Here is a 22,075-nt window from a genome sequence, read left to right on the forward strand (position 1 = left end):
TATGGTATTGCTGCATTTAGAGGAAATTGCTTTATAATTCCTACTATTATTCTTTGTGAAAATGTAAAATTTGGGGCTAAAACAACTTTTTCGTGTGAAAAATGTAATTTTTCATTTTCACGTCCCAATGTTATAAAATTCTATGAAGCAACTGTGAGCTTAATATGCTCACCAAACCCCCAGATGAATTCCTTGAGGGGTGTAGTTACCAAAATGGGTTTATTTGTGGGGGGTTACTGCTCTTCGGGCAGTACAAAGGTTTTACAACTGTGCCATCATGCCCACAAACCATATGAGCAAAGTCTACTTCCCAAAACATTTCTCCTTTCTTATGGTGCTCTGCTGTGTGCTCGAACAGTAGTTTTCCCCAACATATGGTCCATTTTCTCTTTTTACCCTTGTGAAGATGAAAAATGTGGGGCTAAATCAACATTTTTGTTGAAAAATCAAATTATTCATTTTCATGGCTTAGTGTTATAAAATTCTGTAAAGCACCTGCGGGATCATGGCGCTCACCATACCTTTAGATAAGTTCCTTCAGGGATGTGGTTTCCAAAGTAGGGTCACTTGTGGTGGGTTTGTTTCGGCATATCTGGGGCTTTGCAAACACGACATTGCATCAACTATCTAATCCAGTCAATTTTGCACTCCAAAGTCAAATGGCGCTTCTTTCTTTCTGAGCTCTGCTATGCACCCAGACAGTAATTTTCCACCACATATGGGGTGTCGACGTACTCAGGAGAAATTGCACAAGAAATGTTAAGGTCTATTTTCTCCTGTTACATTTGTGAAAATGAAAAAATTGGGGATAAATCAACATTTTCGTAGGAAAAATTAAAATTAAAATGTTTTCTTCCACATTGCTTTAATTCCTGTGAAGCACCTGAAGGCTAAGTTCATACTAGGCGCTTTTACAGCGTATTTTATGCAAATTTTCAGCTGCGTTTTACAGGTCCTGCAAAGTCTATGAGATTTCAGAAATCTCATGCACATACAGTTAGGTCCATATATATTTGGACAGAGACAACATTTTTCAAAATTTTGGTTATAGACATTACCACAATGAATTTTAAACAAAACAATTCAGATGCTGTTGAAGTTCAGACTTTCAGCTTTCATTTGAGGGTATCCACATTAAAATTGGATGAAGGGTTTAGGAGTTTCAGCTCCTTAACATGTGCCACTCTGAATTTAAAGGGACCAAAAGTAATTGGACAGATTAAATAATTGTAAATGAAATGTTCATTTCTAGTACTTGGTTGAAAACCCTTTGTTGGCAGTAACTGCCTGAAGTCTTGAACTCATGGACATCACCAGACGCTGTGTTTCCTCCTTTTTGATGCTCTCCAGGCCTTCACTGCGGTGGTTTTCAGTTGCTGTTTGTTTGTGGCCTTACTGTCTGAAGTTTAGTCTTTAACAAGTGAAATGCATGCTCAATTGGGTTGAGATCAGGTGACTGACTTGGCCATTCAAAAATATTCCACTTCTTTGATTTAATAAACTCCTGGGTTGCTTTGGCTTTGTTTTGGGTCATTGACCTTCTGTAGTATGAAATGACGACCAATCAGTTTGGCTGCATGTGGCTGGATCTGAGCACACAGTATGGCGGCTCTGAAGACCTCAGAATTCATTCCTGTGTCACCTCATCAATAAACACTAGTGACCCAGTGCCACTGGCAGCCATGCATGCCCAAGCCATCACACTGCCTCCACCATGTTTTACAGATGATGTGGTATGCTTTGGGTCATGAGCTGTACCACGCCTTCACCATACTTTTCTCTTTCCATCATTCTGGTAGAGGTTGATCTTGGTTTCATCTGTCCACAGAATGTTCTTCCAGAACTGTGCCGGCTTTTTTAGATGTTTTTTAGCCTTTTTATTCTTGATGCTTATGAGTGGCTGCACCGTGCAGTGAACCCTCTGTAGTTACTTTCATGCAGTCTTCTCTTTATGGTAGATTTGGATATTGATACGCCGACCTCCTGGAGAGTGGTGGTCACTTGGTTGGCTGTTGTGAGGGGGTTTCTCTTCACCATGGAGATTATTCTGTGATCATCCACCACTGTTGTCTTCCGTGGGCGCCCAGGTCTTTTTGCATTGATGAGTTCACAAGTGCTTTCTTTCTTTCTCAGGATGGACCAAACTGTAGATTTTGCCACTCCTAATATTGTAGCAATTTCTCAGATGGGTTTTTTCTGTTTTCGCAGCTTAAGGATGGTTTGCTTCACCTGCATGGAGAGCTCCTTTGACCGCATGTTTACTTCACAGCAAAACCTTCCAAATGCAAGCACCGCACCTCAAATCAACTCCAGGCCTTTTATCTGCTTAATTGAGAATGACATAACGAAGGGATTGCCCACACCTGTCCATGAAATAGCCTTGGAGTCAATTGTCCAATTACTTTTGGTCCCTTTAAGAACAGGGTGGCACATGTTAAGGAGCTGAAACTCCTAAACCCTTCATCCAATTTTAATGTGGATACCCTCAAATGAAAGCTGAAAGTCTGAACTTCAACTGCATCTGAATTGTTTTGTTTAAAATTCATTGTGGCAATGTCTATAACCAAAATTAGAAAAATGATGTCTCTGTCCAAATATATATGGACCTAACTGTAGCTTGTTGTTTTGTCATCAGAATTTTGTGATTTCCATGGTGTTTTGCACAATGGAGCATGTCACTTCTTTCAGCGTTTTTTTCAGCATTTTTCACACAGTGAAATGAATGGGTGGTGAAAAACGCTGAAAAAACGCACCAAAAATGCAGGTATCAGGCTTTGCTGCTTTTTTTGTGCCAAAACCTGATTCTATAGAATAGGACTTTTTTTTCAACACTAAACTTTATTAGCATACCTAGCATGCCAAAACCACAGCAAAACACGCATTAAAAAACACATCAAAAACAAGAAAAAACAAGGAAAACATGCTTGTTTTCTGCAGCTTCTTTCCTGCCAAGAGATCAGGTTTTGAACTGAGTCAAAGGGTTTTTAAAACGGGGTCACTTTTTGATATTTCCTGTCACATAGGCTCCTGAAAGTCACTTCAACTGTGAGGTGGTCCCTAAAAAATTTTTGTTTTAAAAATAAAAAAATTGCTGATTAACTTTTAACCTTTCTAACCTCCTAACAAAAAAAAATTATGTTTGAAAAATGATGCTGATGTAAAATAAACATGTGGGAAATGTTATATACTAACTACGGTATTTTGTGTGGCCTAACTATCTGGTTTAAGGAAATAACAATTTAAAGCTTGAAAATTGTGAAATTTTCAATTTTTTTGTCAAATTTTTTATATTTTCATAAGTAAACACAAATCATATCGACCACAATTTACCACTATAATGAAGCACAGCATATCCCAAAAATCCCTCTCAGAATCATTGGGATATGTTGAAATGTTCAAAAGTTATTATCACATAAAGTGACGCTGGTCAGAATTGAAAAATTTGACCTGGTTAGGAAGGTGAAAACAGACTGGGGGATGAAAGGGTTAAAGCTATGTGATCTGAGGACAGCATGAGGTAGTAATTAAAAACACAGAATTCAGGGATGTGTCACTTTAAGCTGTGGGCTATTGTTTACTTATAATCAAGGTTTTATCACTAGAACATTATCATTGCTGTGGTTAGCGGCCACATGAGCACTGGTCCGACTACGCCCCCTCCTGTGATAAGCAGCTAAGGTCATCAATGTCAGATCAATGGGGGTCCTATGCCCAACACCCCAACCAATTAGATGTTTGAAGCTTCCACCTCAGCTGGAAGTAAAGTGTTCACAGATGGTGAGCCACAGCTCCATACACTGTGAAGTGGACATTATTAGGTACTGCAACTCAGATATCATTCACTTCAATGGTAGTTGAGCTGCAATCCTGGGAACGGCCAGTATACAGTGAGCGAAGCTGTTTTGTCTTCACTGACACGGGCTAGGGATATGTGTATAGGTCTAGGACACTGGATAAGGGCCTACACACGGACTGGGGACAATGTCCAGGCACTGGCTGCACTAGGACCCGGGGACATTGTGAACCGGACTGGTCTCACTGGGATTTCGGATACAGGACTGGCCGTACCAGAACCAGAGGACAACATTCAGGCACTGGGCTCACCGGGACTAGGGGATTTCGGATACAGGACTGGCAGTACCAGAACCAGAGGACCACATTCAGGCACTGGTCTCACCGGGACTAGGGGATTTCGGATACAGGACTGGCCGTACCAGAACCAGAGGACCACATTCAGGCACTGGTCTCACAGGGACTAGGGGATTTCGGATACAGGACTGGCTGTACCAGAACCAGAGGACAACATTCAGGCACTGGTCTCACTGGGATCAGGGGACTTCTAAAACTGTATTGGCCACTCCAGGACCAGGGAATCGGGCTCAGGATACAGGCCGCACCAGGAGACCTCACAACTGCACTGGTAGAACACCAACTACCTAATGACTCAACTCTTTGCCTGGCAACTCCCCCTTTTAGATGAGGGCAGCGAGTGTCGCCAGAACTGAGGCGCACAAACCAGGACAAGGCCGGAGCGCGCCGAGGGAACCACGCAGTAGGGTCGGGGCAGTGAGTAAGCCGGCATCCCTGCATGGAGTGAGAAGAGAACACCATGCAGGGGTGCCAGCCATTGGTCTACATTAATTTTTCTTCGAGGACTTGTTGTGTACCTGCTCCATAAGAGACTATTTACATACTGTACTTATAGATTGGATTTTTGCACCATTTCGGTATATTTCAATTAAACTCTTTATCCCCTGAGCTTTTAATTTTTTTCTTTTGCTTCAAATTATAGGTTCTTCTCACTGCCAAGGGCAGAAACCGGGCAGCCTCACCATACACATTTTTCGCAAATGTATGCTTAAGATGGCAGAAACCGAGATAAAATAAATATCTTCACGAAAATGTAAAATACATTTTTTTATGGTTTATTATAGATTATTCTGCCTGCAGAGGATCAGAGACAGCGTATATACTGATACAAGGAGACAAGGGTCACTCGGTCACAGGTCGGTGGTCTCGCCTCGGTGGGCTCCTTTCATTGTAAACGTGAGTCAATGATGGAGGCTGGTGAATATCCTCAGTTCATCCTCCTCTCTTCTCTCTGTGACAAGAAACCAAGAAGATTAAGAACATTTAAAGCTGTGCAGAAAGTCAATCCTGAGTGACGCATAGCACAGACGATCAGACGATCGCAGCTTCACGTCCCCTAAGGGGATTGTTAAATAAAGTAAAGTGTTTTTTTTTTTAAATATTTTTTAAAAACTTAAGTTCAATTCATCCTCAGCTTAAGGGTGTAAAAAATAAGCCCTCACCCAACTCCAGATCCCTAAAAATGGAAACACTACTGATCTTAGAATATGGCGACAAACGCAAAAAATTTTTTCATACAAATTTTGGAATTTTTTTTCATCACTTAAATAAACTATGCATATTTGGCATCTGCGTACTCATACAGATCTGGGGAATCCTAATGGCAGGTCACTTTTACCATATAGTGAACATTGTAAATAAAAAACCCTAAAAAAAAATTGCACTTTTTTTTGTCACACTTGTAATTTTTTTTCCTGTTTTCCAGTACACTACATGGTAAAATCAATAGTGTAATTCAAAAAGTACAACTCATCCCGCAAAAAAACAAGCCATCATACGGCTATATTGATGTAAATATAAAAAAATGTTATGGTTCTTGGAAGAAGGGGATGAGAAAATGAAAAACGGAAAATTGCCCAGGGGTGAAGGGTTAAAAAAAACAACAATTATTCCACGCTTCACAAAAATGATTGCACAATAAATTCAAAAGCTCTGTACAGTTGCTGTAATAATTATTGTGCTGGCATGTTGCTGCTCTCTAGTGTATTAGGAATTAATAAAAAATGCGCAATTATCATTCAAATGCAGCAGGATGGATGCCAGCAGCATCATATCACTGATCAATCCCAGTGAGCATGGCTCTGTTGCTGTTTTCACGTCTGCTATCTTTCTTCCCCTATCAAATGAATCTGTGTATTACTCATCTTCTTCAGTGCTTCAGTTACACAACTAATTACTGTCTGGATAATTATTAAATATTTTATTGGTTTCTCTGCTATCGCCATTGCTACAATCACTCTACAATGGCTGCTGCATTCCCTGCCTTTGCTTTTCTACAGGCTATGATAGTACCTCCGGATTGGCTGAGCTATAACATGTGATAGGAGAGATGTAAAACATTATGAGGAAGCCAGTGCTGTTGCGCCCTATGTAATGTCAGTCTTATCTGACTGATGCAATCTTCTATACTGTGTAAATAGGCGAAGGGCACTTTTTTTTGCTGTTTTTGCGAATTTCGTAAATTTCAACCAGAATTCAATGTGCATTGAATCAATTATATTATCTCTACAACATATTGATTGATTTTTATTATATAGGTTTTCTTTTCTGAGGCCATATGTAAAAAAAACCAACATTTTTGGACGTTGTTTTTAACTTTTTCTATGATGATCTCACTGTAGACAAATTAACATGATTTTATGGGTAATTGCTAATGCACAGATACCAAATATGTGTACTTCTGTGACAGGTGTCCTATATTACATGTGATGTTGTTGTTTGTGATATTTTAGTGAAAACATTTTATTTGCCATGTATATGTATTATACAAAAGAAAAAGAAAATTGTATGCAGAGAGAAATAAACAAAAAACAAAACGCACTTATGCCATTATTTTGGGGGTTCATGTTTAAGATGCTCATTGTGCAGTAAAAAAAGATAATTTTATTCTATTGGTCAGTAGGGATATGGTGACACCAAATAAACAACAATTTTATGTATTTTAATACTTAAAAAATAAAAGTGTGATGCCCCAGGGTCCTAGTTGGCACAGTGGCATTGCTTTCCTCATGAGGAGAGTGATGTCACGCTTGGAAGCGATGAAGGATTCCTTTTATCAGGTAATCACATGCACACAACATGTTCATACTCCAGGCCAGAAGGGTGAGCTCTGAACCCGGTTTAAGGGGAACTTCCCTTTAATCTGGTCTGGAGGGAAAGGAAGTCAGTCAGTCTGTCAGAGGACAGAGAAGAGAGCAGTCAGACGTTGAGTGTCAGAAGGACTGAAGGGGCCATGTAGCCAGAGTTGCTGCAGCTCCTGGAGAAAGAGAACCAAGAAGGAAAGGACAGTTTGTAGAAAGTGTGGAGGAGAGCAAAGCACAGTAGAGAGACACCAGGGGAGGAGAGCGGCGACTTGGCTACCTCCCTGGAGAGCGCAGATACCGGTAGCCGGAAGACCGAGGTTGTGTCAGACTCTAGGAGGCACAGGAGAAACCAGCAGGACAGCTGAACTGCAAGTTACCTGTCCACCCTAATACCCAGGAGGCACAGTGGCAAATAGAGCCTGGGTTGTGATTGAGACCCTATAAAAAGGCTCGAGTCACCTTTCATACGGGTTTGTGTCCTAACCTATATGGAGGACAGAGAGAAACTGTGAGGACCTTATCAGAAGCCATAGGCAGTAAGGGACTACAACACCACCGCGCTAGAGGAAGGCTTTCATCTCCACCTGGTAAAGAGGACTCTGGATTCACTTCCAAGCCAGCCGGACCCTGCCTGAACCTGTGATCTGGTGCCCTGGACTGTGGCTGCCTGAAGCTACAGTAAACCAGGTAAAGAGACTGCAAACCTCGTCCTCGTCCTTTACGGCACCATTCACCATCTCAACCTATACATCGGGAGCCCTGGGGACCGACTTCACCTGTGGGAAGTTATACCATCTAGCTGCCATACCATCACCCCAGAGTAACCCTTTAAGCAGCGTCGGTCCCTACTGTCCGAATACCACAGGTGGCGTCATGAACACAAACTTTATTCTTAAAACCCCTTTAAAGAGATTCCCTTTAACATGGGCGCCAAGGGCCACGGACAGGGTCATGGCCACCGTGACATCCCCGGACCCGGTACCGAGTACCCCACAGCCCTGGTGGGCGACTCAAAAGGGATGCTTTCCCCCATTCTGAGACCAATAAACTTTTAAAAAATGTTTGCACTTTGTGAGAGCTGTAAAGAACATACAGCTATTTGATCTTTTTTTGGGGGGAGTGGGGAAGCGAGATGGCAGAAAAACAACATTTATTGTTAATAATTTTCTATTTTAACAGTTGTGACTTTTACTGACGTCGCGATACCACATTTTTTTTAATTATTTTTAACATTTTTCATTTAATAAATGAGAAAGTGGATTAATTCAATCTTTTAGTTGCTTTTTAATTTCAAAATCTTTGAGAAAAATATTTTTTTTGCATGTTTTAAATTATCTATGGGACTTAAACACCTAAAGACATTTAAATACTACTGAAAAGAAAATTTCCGATGACTACCTGGTCCTCTGGCTGGCAGTATGTACAATTTACAGACCCCATCAAACATCGTCTTATATATCAACTCCCTGTAACAAATTCTGCTCCTTTAAGTCCTTTTTAAAGTTTAACTACGCAAACAAAAAAGTTTTACAAATTCTGGGATGAAACCAGGTATACTTGTAATTTTTCAAACTTTTTTTGTTTGTGCAGTTAAACTTTTTTAAAAATATATTTTTTAGGAAACATTTCCCTTACAGGACTTTGGGTTGCTGTTGTCCACATGATGGTGACTAACCTCCTGTGAGATAAACGTCACCGGCCCCACAATCCAAACATGTCAATCTGATCCACCTGAGCCAGAAGATAATATTGGTGTGCGGCTCAGTATCTCTACATTGTGAGCACACAGGGTGATAACAGATACTGTGGGCCCGGCCTCAGCAGGTAAACAATGCCTCACAGTCCTCACACCCTTCTTCGAACACCCAACGACATATTTTTGACTTTTCCTTCCGTTTTCGGCAAGGCTGGTAAGTTGGACAGGATTGTGCACACTACATGTAAGGCCGGAGTCAGACTAAACGTATGAAAAATCGGTCCTAGTCTCCCTGCCAAGAGTTGCACGAGTGTAATGCGAGTACAATCGATTTTTCACACCTAGCATCCGAGTTACATCCAAATGCAGTGCGATTTGAACATGAGCTTCTATATACAGCAATTCTGTCATTTATCCATCGTTTTCAAAAGAAATATTCATCAAAACACACATATGTATATACACTGCTCAAAAGAATAAAGGGAACACTAAAATACCCCATCCTAGATATCTCTGAATGAAATATTCCAGTTGTAAATCTTTATTTGTAGTGCAGCGCCCCAGAGTCCTGGTCGTTGCAGTACTGATGCTCCGCCGCTAAGGGGGGCTATGGTACGTCTGATGGCACTGAAGGAGTTCACCTGACCAGGTATCACAGACACCAATACACTTCAGAGTCTGGCCTCCAGGGGGAGCTAAGGGTGCTATGTATTAGGCCACTCCTCACAATCTGGTAAAACTGGGGGTTGGATAGGAAGTTAGAGAGAAGCTGACTGGGTTGGAACCAGGCAACATCCTGTGGCAGAGGGTGTTGCAGGGGAAGATTCAGGGGGGTCCCTGTCAGGGGTGGGATCCTGACAGAGGCCTAGTGAACAGAGAGAACGTTACGGGACCGCAACTGCACTTCATCGCGGCGGTACCCCAAGAAAGGACAAGAAGCGAGGTTTATTGTGCTGAGTGAGAAACGAGATCAACGCAACAAGGAGAAACACCAGTAGGAGTCGTGCTGTAAGACGAAGCAACATCCTACTGAGGCGCGTAGCCGGTGGCCGGAACGCCAAGGAAGTATTGAGCTCCAGGCCTTACTTCAAACCTACGGCGGGACAGTCAGTTATAGGCGGGCTGTCTCACTCAAATCACCTAAGAAGACATAGGGGGCAACATTTGGAGAGGGGCAACTCTAGGGTCCCGGAAGACCTCCGAGCCTACCCATCATACGGGTGCGTCCTAGCCATATCATCTGGGGGACGAAGCAGAACATCATAATCAAGTTGTGAGGGAACTTCAGAAACAGACACAACAGTTGTGGGGACTATCCCGTAAGCACAGCAGGGGAGGACCACAACACACAAGCGCTAGAAGGTAGGCACAGATTTCCACCTGCAAAGGGAACTCTGGAGGTGCCATCGGACCGGCCGGACTTGCGCAGCCTGGTTAACCGTATTCCGGACTGAGGATCCTGAAGCCTTCAGTAAAGAGGTAAAGAGACTGCAACCTGGTGTCCTCTGTTATGGACCTGGTGGTTAGGTGCACCTGGAATGACCTGATGGTTAAACTAGCAGACAGGACAAGCTCTGGGAAGTGGGAACTCTGCTGACCGCAAATCCTAATCCTAACACACACACTAGAAATAGCTGTGGAGCGTACCTAACTCTTCCTAGACGCCTCTTCACAGCCTAAGAGCTAACTACCCCTAAAGATAGGAAAATAAGCCTTACCTTGCCTCAGAGAAATTTCCCCAAAGGTAAAGGCAGCCCCCCACATATATTAACTGTGAGTTAAGAGGAAAGTCTCAAACACAGGGATGAAACAGGTTTCAGCAAAGGAGGCCAGACTTACTAGATAGACTGAAGATAGGAAAGGGATCTATCCGGTCAGCACAAAAAACTACAAAAAGCCACGCAGAGTGTGCAAAAAGACCCCCGCACCGACTCACGGTGCGGAGGTGCCACTCTGCAACCCAGAGCTTCCAGCTAGCAAGGCAATATCATGTAAGCAAGCTGGACTAGAACTTAGCAAGCACTAAGAAACATATTCAGTACAAAATGAACAACAAATGAACTAGCAGGGACTTAGCTTTTGCTGGAGTAGACAGGTCATCAGAAAGATCCGAGAGAGATCTGAACCAGTACTAATACATTGACAGCTGGCATGGAGTAACGATCTGAGTGGAGTTAAATAGAGAAGCCAGCCCAGCCGCAAACGAGGGCAGCTGATGAAGCAACCTCAGAACCAGCAGTTCCACTCACAGCCACCAGAGGGAGTCCACGGACAGAACTCGCCGAAGTACCATTCATGACCACATGAGGGAGTTCGAGAACGGAATTCACAACAGTCCTCGTTATTTACTGCGACCTGCACCACATCATAACATCATCACCATACCTCCACCTTCATTGTACGCCCCTCAGCAGGGTCACGGACCGGGTCTAGCCACCGTGACAACCCCAGAACAGAGACGCAGAGGCCCGGTACCGGGTACCCCTCGGCCCTGCGGCAGTGGGGGCGCTACAGTTACATAGTGGAATGTGTTCAATACAATAAAACATAACAATTATCAATGTAAATCACAACTAATATCCCATAGAGGTCTGGATTTGGAATGATACTCAAAATCAAAGTGGAAAATCAAATTACAGGCTGATCCAACTTCAGTGGAAATGCCTCATGACAAAGAAAAGATGCTCAGAAGTGTGTGTGGCCTCCACGTGCCTGTATGACCTCCCTACTGTACAATGCCTGGGCATGCTCCTGATGAGGTGGCGGATGGTCTCCTGAGAGATCTCCTCCCAGACCTGGACTAAAGCATCCGCCAACTCCTGGACAGTCTGTGGTGCAACGTGACGTTGGTGGATGGAGCGAGACATGATGTCCTAGATGTGTTCAATCGGATTCAGATCTGGGGAACGGGCGGGCCAGTCCATAGCTTCAATGCCTTAATCTTGCAGGAACAGCCACATGAGCTCTGGCATTGTCCTGCATTAGGAGGAACCCAGGGCCAACTGCACCAGCATATGGCCTCACAAGGGGTCTGAGGATCTCATCTCGGTACCTAATGGCAGTCAGGCTACCTCTGGCGAGCACATAGAGGGCTGTGCGGCCCTCCAAAGAAATTCCGCCCCACACCATTACTGATCCACTGCCAAACCGGTCATGCTGAAGGATGTTGCAGGCAGCAGATCGCTCTCCACAGCGTCTGCAGACTCTGTCACTTGTGCTCAGTGTGAACCTGCTTTCATCTGTGAAGAGCACAGGGCGCCACTGGCGAATTTTTCAATCCTGCTGTTCTGTGGCAAATGCCAAGCATCCTGCACGGTATTGGGCTGTGAGCACAACCCCCATCTGTGGATGTTGGGCACTCAGACCATCCTCATGGAGTCGGTTTCTAACCGTTTGTGCAGACACATGCACATTTGTGGCCTGCTGGAGGTCATTTTGCAGGGCTCTGGCAGTGCTCCTCTTGTTCCTCCTTGCACAAAGGCTGAGGTAGCGGTCCTGCTGCTGGGTTGTTGCCCTCCTATGCCCCCCTCCACGTCTCCTGGTGCACTGGCCTGTCTCCTGGTAGCGCCTCCAGCCTCCGGACACTACGCTGACAGACACAGCAAACCTTCTTTCCACAGCTCGCATTGATGTGCCATCCTGGATGAGCTGCACTACCTGAGCCACTTGTGTGGGTTGTAGAGTCCGTCTCATGCTACCACGAGTGTGAAAGTACAACCAACATTCAAAAGTGACCAAAACATCAGCCACAAAGCATTGGTACTGAGATGTGGACTGTGGTCCCCACCTGCAGAACCACTCCTTTATTGAAGTTGTCTTGATAATTGCCAATAATTTCCATCTGTTGTCTATTCCATTTGCACAACAGCATGTGAAATTGATTGTCAAACAGTGTTGCTTCCTAAGTGGACAGTTTGTTTTCACAGAAGTTTGATTTATTTGGAGTTATATTCTGTTGTTTAAGTGCTCCCTTTATTTTTTTGAGCAGTGTATATATACAGTATATACATGTATATATAGATAGATATGAGATAGATAGATAAATAATTTATAGATAGAATAAAAGCCGGCAATTCATGTGCCGCGTACAGTAAAATCACAGAGTAAAAGGTTGGAATAGAATAGCTAAAATAGATATATACACATAGAATACATAGATATATACATAGATGTCAGTGATAGAAGAAAAGCCGGCAATTCAGCAGCCACGTACTGTAAAATCACAGCTGGAGCCGACAGGATAGAAAAGTTGGATTACATATAGTAAATACAAATAGACTACTTAGATATATAGTTGACAGTGTCAAATACAATTACTACAGTGTGCGTTGCCCCTTCCTAGGCTATTAATATCAGTCCACAGCTGCCTGCATAGCCTTTACTGGTTATTAGTTATAGGGGGACCCTACATCATTTTTTGGGGGGGTTCCCCATTTTAATAGCCAGTAAAGGCTAATTATACAGCTGTAAGCTGATAATAATAGCCTGGGAAGCTCCATAGGTATTACCCCCTTCCCTGGCTATAAACTTCTGCCCCCAGCCATCGCCTTTCCCTCTGCTGGTTACGAAAATTACACAGGAGCCCATGCCATTTTTTTTTCAGAAAAATGGTCTTTTATTAATTAAATAAATGTACAGTAAGCTGCACACACACCACACTAATTGTATATGTCACTGACATCTGTATATCAATTCTACGTGTGCTTACTGTGTGTAATTAATCTATTCTATCCTGTCGACTCCTGCTGTGATTTTACAGTACACAGCTGCTGAACTGCCGGCTTTTCTTCTATGTATGTAATAAATATGCATATATATATATATATGTGTGTGTGTCACTGACATCTATATATCTATGTATTCTATGTGTATATATCTATTCTATTCTAACCTATCACTCTGTGATTTTACTGTATGCAGCAGATGAATTGCCGGCTTTTCTAAGGACATCGTTGCGTAAAAATTGGACAGCGCTCGTATGGTCTGAGTGCTGTGCGATTTTTTTTCTTACCCCCATAGGCTTGCATTGGCAAGTCTCGGCCGAGTATAGGTGACAATCGCAGCATGCTGTGATTTTATATGCACTGTGAAACGTCCGAAAAAATAAACGGTGATATGAGCTGCCCCATAGATTAACACTGGGCCGAGTGCTATGCGATGTTTTCTCGCACAGCACTCGCCCGGATTCTACGGTAGAGTGACGCCAGCCTAAGAGGATGGCTACAATGGCGTCTTTCTCTAGAGTAATGGCAAATCTGAGCATCTTGGCAGCCTATTGATTGATTAGGTACTATGTAATACATTATTTCCCCTGTGGTGGAGCTGCATGGGAACTGAACGCTTACTATCAGATATCTCCACTTTGCAGATTGCTGGAGAACCGAAGCTGTGGTAATCTGCTTATGATTGAGGAAAAAGTGGACAGCCCCGTTAAATTAAATTGTGACCCCATAACAATCTCAAGAAACGTGCCAGTCACAGGGCCCCCAGAAAAATCAACAGGCCTCCAATAGCAGCCAAAGTGGCACCACACGAGATGAACTAGTCCCCAATAATATTTGAAGAAATGACAGTACAATCCAGTGGTGAAACCACTAATAGCCACAATGCCCCTACACTGATAGTCACAGTGCCCCTATACTAATAGCTAAAGTGCCGCTACACTAACAGCCACATTGCACCTACACTAATAGCCACAGTGAACCTACACTAATAGCCACAGTGCCCCTACACTAATAGCCACAGTGCCCCTTGCACTAATAGCCACATTGCCCCTACACTAATAGCCACAGTGCTCCTACACTAATAGGCACAGTGCTCCTACACTAATAGCCACAGTGCCCCTACACTAATAGCCACAGTGCCCCAACACTAATAGCCACAGTGCCCCTACACTAATAGCCACAGTGCCCCAACACTAATAGCCACAGTGCTCCTACACTAATAGCCACAGTGCTCCTACACTAAAAGCCACAGTTCCCCTACACTAACAGCCACAGTGCCCCTACACTAATAGCCGCAGTTCCCCTACACTAACAACCACTGTGCCCCTAAACTAATAGCCACAGTGAACCTACACTAATAGCCACAGTGCCCCTACACTAATAGCCACAGTGCCCCTGCACTAATAGCCACAGTTCCCCTACACTAACAGCCACAGTGCCCCTACACTAATAGCCACAGTTCCCCTACACTAACAACCACTGTGCCCCTAAACTAATAGCCACAGTGCTCCTACACTAATAGCCATAGTGCCCCTACACTAATAGCCACAGTGTCACTATACAAATAGCCACAGTGCCCCTACACTAATAGCCACAGTTCCTGTACACTAATAGCCACAGTGCTCCTACACTAATAGCCACAGTGCACCTACACTAGTAGTCGCAGTGCTTCTACACTAATAGTCACAGTGCCCCTACACTAATAGCCACAGTGCCCCTACACTAATAGCCACAGTGCCCCTACACTAATAGCCACAGTGCCACTACACTAATAGCCACAGTGCCCCTACACTAATAGCCACAGTACCCCTGCACCAATAGCCACAGTTCCCCTACACTAATAGCCACACTGCGCCTACACTAGTAGCCACCGTGCCCCTATACTAATAGCCACAGTGCCCCTGCACTAATAGCCACAGTGCCCCTACACTAATAGCCACAGTGCTCCTACACTAATAGGCACAGTGCTCCTACACTAATAGCCACAGTGCCCCAACACTAATAGCCACAGTGCCCCAACACTAATAGCCACAGTGCCCCTACACTAATAGCCACAGTGCCCCAACACTAATAGCCACAGTGCTCCTACACTAATAGCCACAGTGCTCTTACACTAAAAGCCACAGTTCCCCTACACTAACAGCCAGAGTGCCCCTACACTAATAGCCATAGTTCCCCTACACTAACAACCACTGTGCCCCTAAACTAATAGCCACAGTGCTCCTACACTAATAGGCACAGTGCTCCTACACTAATAGCCACAGTACCCCTACACTAATAGCCACAGTGCCCATGCACCAATAGCCACAGTTCCCCTACACTAATAGTCACACTGCGCCTACACTAGTAGCCACCGTGCCCCTACACTAATAGCCACAGTGCCCCTGCACTAATAGCCACAGTGCCCCTACACTAATAGGCACAGTGCTCCTACACTAATAGCCACAGTGCCCCTACACTAATAGCCACAGTGCCCCAACACTAATAGCCACAGTGCCCATACACTAATAGCCACAGTGCCCCAACACTAATAGCCACAGTGCTCCTACACTAATAGCCACAGTGCTCCTACACTAAAAGCCACAGTTCCCCTACACTAACAGCCACAGTGCCCCTACATTAATAGCCACAGTTCCCCTACACTAACAACCACAGTGCCCCTAAACTAATAGCCACAGTGCTCCTACACTAATAGCCACAGTGCCCCTACACTAATAGCCACAGTGTCACTATACAAATAGCCTCAGTGCCCCTACACTAATAGCCACAGTTCCTGTACACTAATAGCCACAGTGCTCCTACACTAATAGTGACAGTTCCCCTACACTAATAGCCACAGTGCCCCTACGCTAATAGCCACAGGGCGCCTACACTAATAGCCACAGTGCTCCTACACTAATAGCCACAGTGCCCCTACACTAATAGCCACAGTGCCCCTACACTAATAGCCACAGTGACCTTCACCAATAGCCACAGTTCCCCTACACTAATAGCCACACTGCGCCTACACTAGTAGCCACCGTGCCCCTACACTAATAGCCACAGTGCCCCTGCACTAATAGCCACAGTGCCCCTACACTAATAGCCACAGTGCCCCTACACTAATAGGCACAGTGCTCCTACACTAATAGCCACAGTACCCCTACACTAATAGCCACAGTGCCCCAACACTAATAGCCACAGTGCCCCTACACTAATAGCCACAGTGCCCCAACACTAATAGCCACAGTGCTCCTACACTAATAGCCACAGTGCCCCTACACTAATAGCCACAGTTCCCCTACACTAACAACCACAGTGCCCCTAAACTAATAGCCACAGTGCTCCTACACTAATAGCCACAGTGCCCCTACACTAATAGCCACAGTGTCACTATACAAATAGCCACAGTGCCCCTACACTAATAGCCACAGTTCCTGTACACTAATAGCCACAGTGCTCCTACACTAATAGTGACAGTGCCCCTACACTAATAGCCACAGTGCCCCTACGCTAATAGCCACAGTGCCCCTACACTAATAGCCACAGTACCCCTACACTAATAGCCACAGTGCTCCTACACTAATAGTCACAGTTCCCCTGCCCTAATAGCCACAGTGCCCCTACACTAATAGCTACAGTGCCCCTACACTAATAGCCACAGTGCCCCTACACTAATAGCCACACTGCGCCTACACTAATAGTCACCGTGCCCATACACTAATAGCCACCGTGCTCCTACACTAATAGCCACCGTGCTCCTACACTAATAGCCACAGTGCTCCTACACTAATAGCCACAGTGCCCCTACACTAATAGCAACAGTGCCCCTACACTAATTTTTCCTATACGCACCTTTGGTTTCATACACCCGCCCCTCTGACATATATCAGCGTTCCTATAATAGTATAGGGATAAGAACTTGATTACCTCCATCTGCATGTGGATCCAGTCCAGGAATGATGTTATTCGAGTGTAGACTCCGGGCTTGTACCTCAAAGCACAGCCGACACCCCAACTTGTAGTTCCCATCAGTTTCCACACTTTCCTATCTTCACAGGCTAAAGGACCCCCACTGTCCCCCTAGAACAACACCAAAAATACACACAGAGATATCAACAAAAGTGTCGATTATTCAAAGAGTGATCCACAATACTAGATATAGAGAAAGCTAACAATGGCCGTATCACAGTAGCTACAATCTTATTCATAGGGGAAGTACTATAGTAGTTATATTCTCGTACATAGGAGCAGTATTATAGTAGTTATATTCTTGTATATAGTGGCAGTATTATAGTAGTTATATTCTCGTACATAGGAGCAGTATTATAGTAGTTATATTCTTGTACATAGAGGCAGTATGATAGTAGTTATATTCTTGTACATAAAGCAGTATTATAGTAGTTATATTCTTGTACATGGGAGCAGTATTATTGTAGTTATATTCTTGTACATAGGGACAGTATTATAGTAGTTATATTCTTGTACATAGGGGCAGTATTATAGTAGTTATATTCTTGTACATAGGGGGCAGTATTATAGTAGTTATATTCTTGTACATAGAGGCAGTATGATAGTAGTTATATTCTTGTACATAAAGCAGTATTATAGTAGTTATATTCTTGTACATGGGAGCAGTATTATTGTAGTTATATTCTTGTACATAGGGACAGTATTATAGTAGTTATATTCTCGTACATAGGAGCAGTATTATAGTAGTTATATTCTTGTACATAGAGGCAGTATGATAGTAGTTATATTCTTGTACATAAAGCAGTATTATAGTAGTTATATTCTTGTACATGGGAGCAGTATTATTGTAGTTATATTCTTGTACATAGGGACAGTATTATAGTAGTTATATTCTTGTACATAGGGGCAGTATTATAGTAGTTATATTCTTGTACATAGTGGCAGTATTATAGTAGTTATATTCTCGTACATAGGAGCAGTATTATAGTAGTTATATTCTTGTACATAGAGGCAGTATGATAGTAGTTATATTCTTGTACATAAAGCAGTATTATAGTAGTTATATTCTTGTACATGGGAGCAGTATTATTGTAGTTATATTCTTGTACATAGGGACAGTATTATAGTAGTTATATTCTTGTACATAGGGGCAGTATTATAGTAGTTATATTCTTGTACATAAAGCAGTATTATAGTAGTTATATTCTTGTACATAGGAGCAGTATTATAGTAGTTATATTCTTGTACATAGGGGCAGTATTATAGTAGTTATATTCTTGTACATAGTACAGTATTATAGTAGTTATATTCTTGTACATGGGGCAGTATTATAGTAGTTATATTCTTGTACATAGGGGCAGCATTATAGTAGTTATATTCTTGTACATAAAGCAGTATTATAGTAGTTATATTCTTGTACATAGGAGCAGTATTATAGTAGTTATATTCTTGTACATAGGGGCAGTATTATAGTAGTTATATTCTTGTACATAAAGCAGTATTATAGTAGTTATATTCTTTTACATAGGAACAGTATTATAGTAGTTATATTCTTGTACATAGGGGCAGTATTATAGTAGTTATATTCTTGTACATAGGGACAGTATTATAGTAGTCATATTCTTTTACATAGGAGCAGTATTATAGTAGTCATATTCTTGTACATAGGAGCAGTATTATAGTAGTTATATTCTTGTACATAGGGGAAGTATTATAGTAGTTATATTCTTGTTCATAGAGCAGTATTATAGTAGTTATATTCTTGTACATAGAGCAGTATTACAGTAGTTATATTCTTGTACATAGGGACAGTATTATAGTAGTTATATTCTTGTACATGGGCAGCATTATAGTAGTTATATTTTTGTACATAGGGGCAGTATTATAGTAGTTATATTCTTGTACATAGGGACAGTATTATTGTAGTTATATTCTTGTACATAGGAGCAGTATTATAGTAGTTATATTTTTGTACATAGGGGAAGTATTATAGTAGTTATATTCTTATACATAGGGGCAGTATTATAGTAGTTATATTCTTATACATAGAGGCAGTATTATAGTAGTTATATTCTTGTATATGGGCAGTATTATAGCATTTATATTCTTGTACATAGGGGCAGTATTATAGTAGTTCTATTCTTGTACATAGGAGCAGTATTATAGTAGTTATATTTTTTGTACATAGGGGAAGTATTATAGTAGTTAAATTCTTGTACATGGACAGCATTATAGTAGTTATATTTTTGTACATATGGGAAGTATTATAGTAGTTATATTCTTATACATAGGGGCAGTATTATATTAGTTATATTCTTGTACATAGGGGCAGTATTATAGTAGTTATATTCTTGTAAATGGGCAGTATTATAGTAGTTATATTCTTGTACATAGGGGCAGTATTATAGTAGTTCTATTCTTGTACAAAGGATCAGTATTATAGTAGTTATATACTTGTACATGGGGCAGTATTATAGTAGTTATATTCTCGTACATAGAGCAGTATTATAGTAGTTATATTCTTGTACATAGGGGCAGTATTATAGTAGTTATATTCTTGTACATGGGCAGTATTATAGTAGTTATATTCTTGTTCATAGAGCAGTATTATAGTAGTTATATTCTTGTACATAGAGCAGTATTACAGTAGTTCTATTCTTGTACATAGGAGCAGTATTATAGTAGTTATATTCTTGTACATGGGCAGTATTATAGTAGTTATATTCTTGTACATAGAGGCAGTATTATAGTAGTTATATTCTTGTACATAGGAGCAGTATTATAGTAGTTATATTCTTGTACATAGGGGGCAGTATTATAGTAGTTATATTCTTGTACATAGGGGCAGTATTATAGTAGTTATATTCTTGTACTTAGGAGCAGTATTATAGTAGTGATATTCTTGTACATAGGAGCAGTATTATAGTAGTTATATTCTTGTACATAGGGGGCAGTATTATAGTAGTTATAGTCTTGTACATAGGGGCAGTATTATAGTAGGTATATTCTTGTACATAGGGGTAGTATTATAGTAGGTATATTCTTGTACATAGGAGCAGTGTTATAGTAGTTATATTCTTGTACATAGGGGTAGTATTATAGTAGGTATATTCTTGTACATAGGAGCAGTATTATAGTAGTTATATTCTTGTACATAGGAGCAGTATTATAGTAGTTATATTCTTGTACATAGGGGTAGTATTATAGTAGGTATATTCTTGTACATAGGAGCAGTATTATAGTAGTTATATTCTTGTACATAGGAGCAGTATTATAGTAGTTATATTCTTGTACATAGAGGCAGTATTATAGTAGTTATATTCTTGTACATAGGAGCAGTATTATAGTAGTTATATTCTTGTACATAGGGGCAGTATTATAGTAGTTATATTCTTGTACATAGGAGCAGTATTATAGTAGTTATATTCTTGTACATAGGAGCAGTATTATCTACTATATAATTGTCTAAGGGTCACTTCCGTCTTTCTGTCTGTCCTTCTGTCTGTCTGTCTGTCACGGATATTCATTGGTTGCGGCCTCTGTCTGTAATGGAAATCAAAGTCGCTGATTGGTCATTGCAAAACAGCCACGACCAATCAGCGACGGCCACAGTCCAGTGGAAAAATGGCCGCTCCTTCCTCCCCGCAGTCAGTGCCCGCTCCGTACTCCCCTCCAGTCTGCCCTCACACAGGGTTAATGGCACCAGAAACGGACCGCGTTATGCCGCGGTGTAGTGCACTCCGTTACCGCTGCTATTAACCCTGTGTGACCAACTTTTTACTATTTATGCTGCCTATGCAGCATGAATAGTAAAACGATCTAATGTTAAAAATAATAAAAAAAATTAAAAATCGTTATATACTCACCGTCCGTCGGCCCCCGGATCGACAACAGGCCTTTCCCGCGCACGACGCTCCGGTAACCGGTCCATGCTGCAATCTCGCGAGATGATGACGTAGCGGTCTCGCGAGACCGCTACGTCATGATCTCGCTAGAGTGCAATGCACTCTTGAGACCGGAGCGCACGAGCAGCGTCGGTAACCGCTTCGCTTGGATCCGGGGGCTCCGGAAGGTGAGTATTTAACTATTTTTTATTTTATTTCTTTTTTTTAACAGGGATATGATGCCCACATTGCTATATACTACATGGGCTCGGCAATATACTACGTGGCTGGGCAATATACTACATGGGCTGGGCAATATACTACGTGGCTGGGCAATATACTACGTGGCTGGGCAATATACTACGTGGCTGGGCAATATACTACGTGGCTGGGCAATATACTATGTGGCTGGGCAATATACTACGTGGCTGGGCAATATACTACATGGGCTGGGCAATATACTACATGGCTGGGCAATATACTACGTGGCTGGGCAATATACTACGTGGCTGGGCAATATACTATGTGGCTGGGCAATATACTACGTGACTATACAACATGGGCTGCGCAAGATACTACGTGAGCTGCGCAATGTACAATGTGGGCTGCGCAATATACTACGTGGGCTGCGCAATGTACTACGTGGGCTGCGCAATGTACTGTGTGGGCTGCGCAATGTACTGCGTGGGCTGCGCAATGTACTGCGTTGGCTGCGCAATGTACAACGTGGGCTGTGCAATGTACTGTGTTGGCTGCGCAATATACTACGTGGGCTGCGCAATATACTACGTGGGCTGCGCAATGTACTGCGTGGGCTGCGCAATGTACTGCGTTGGCTGCGCAATGTACTGCCTTGGCTGCGCAATG

The 22,075-nt window shown here is 42.5% G+C and overlaps 1 protein-coding gene across 1 annotated transcript in view; it reads right to left on the reverse strand.

Moving 5' to 3' along the window:
• Positions 1 to 4,929: 4,929 nt before the first annotated feature.
• TMPRSS3 (transmembrane serine protease 3) overlaps positions 4,930 to 22,075 on the reverse strand; it is a 73,235-nt gene continuing 56,089 nt past the window's right edge. Inside the window, exons 13-14 of the mRNA XM_077299093.1 lie at positions 17,283 to 17,435; positions 4,930 to 5,101 (exon numbers count right to left, since the gene is read on the reverse strand). Of these exons, the coding sequence (XP_077155208.1) occupies positions 5,078 to 5,101; positions 17,283 to 17,435 (177 nt within the window). The 3' untranslated portion in view covers positions 4,930 to 5,077. The remainder of the gene's footprint in view (positions 5,102 to 17,282; positions 17,436 to 22,075) is intronic.

Source organism: Ranitomeya variabilis, chromosome 3 (assembly GCF_051348905.1).
Source record: "Ranitomeya variabilis isolate aRanVar5 chromosome 3, aRanVar5.hap1, whole genome shotgun sequence".
Classification (NCBI taxonomy): domain Eukaryota; kingdom Metazoa; phylum Chordata; class Amphibia; order Anura; family Dendrobatidae; genus Ranitomeya; species Ranitomeya variabilis.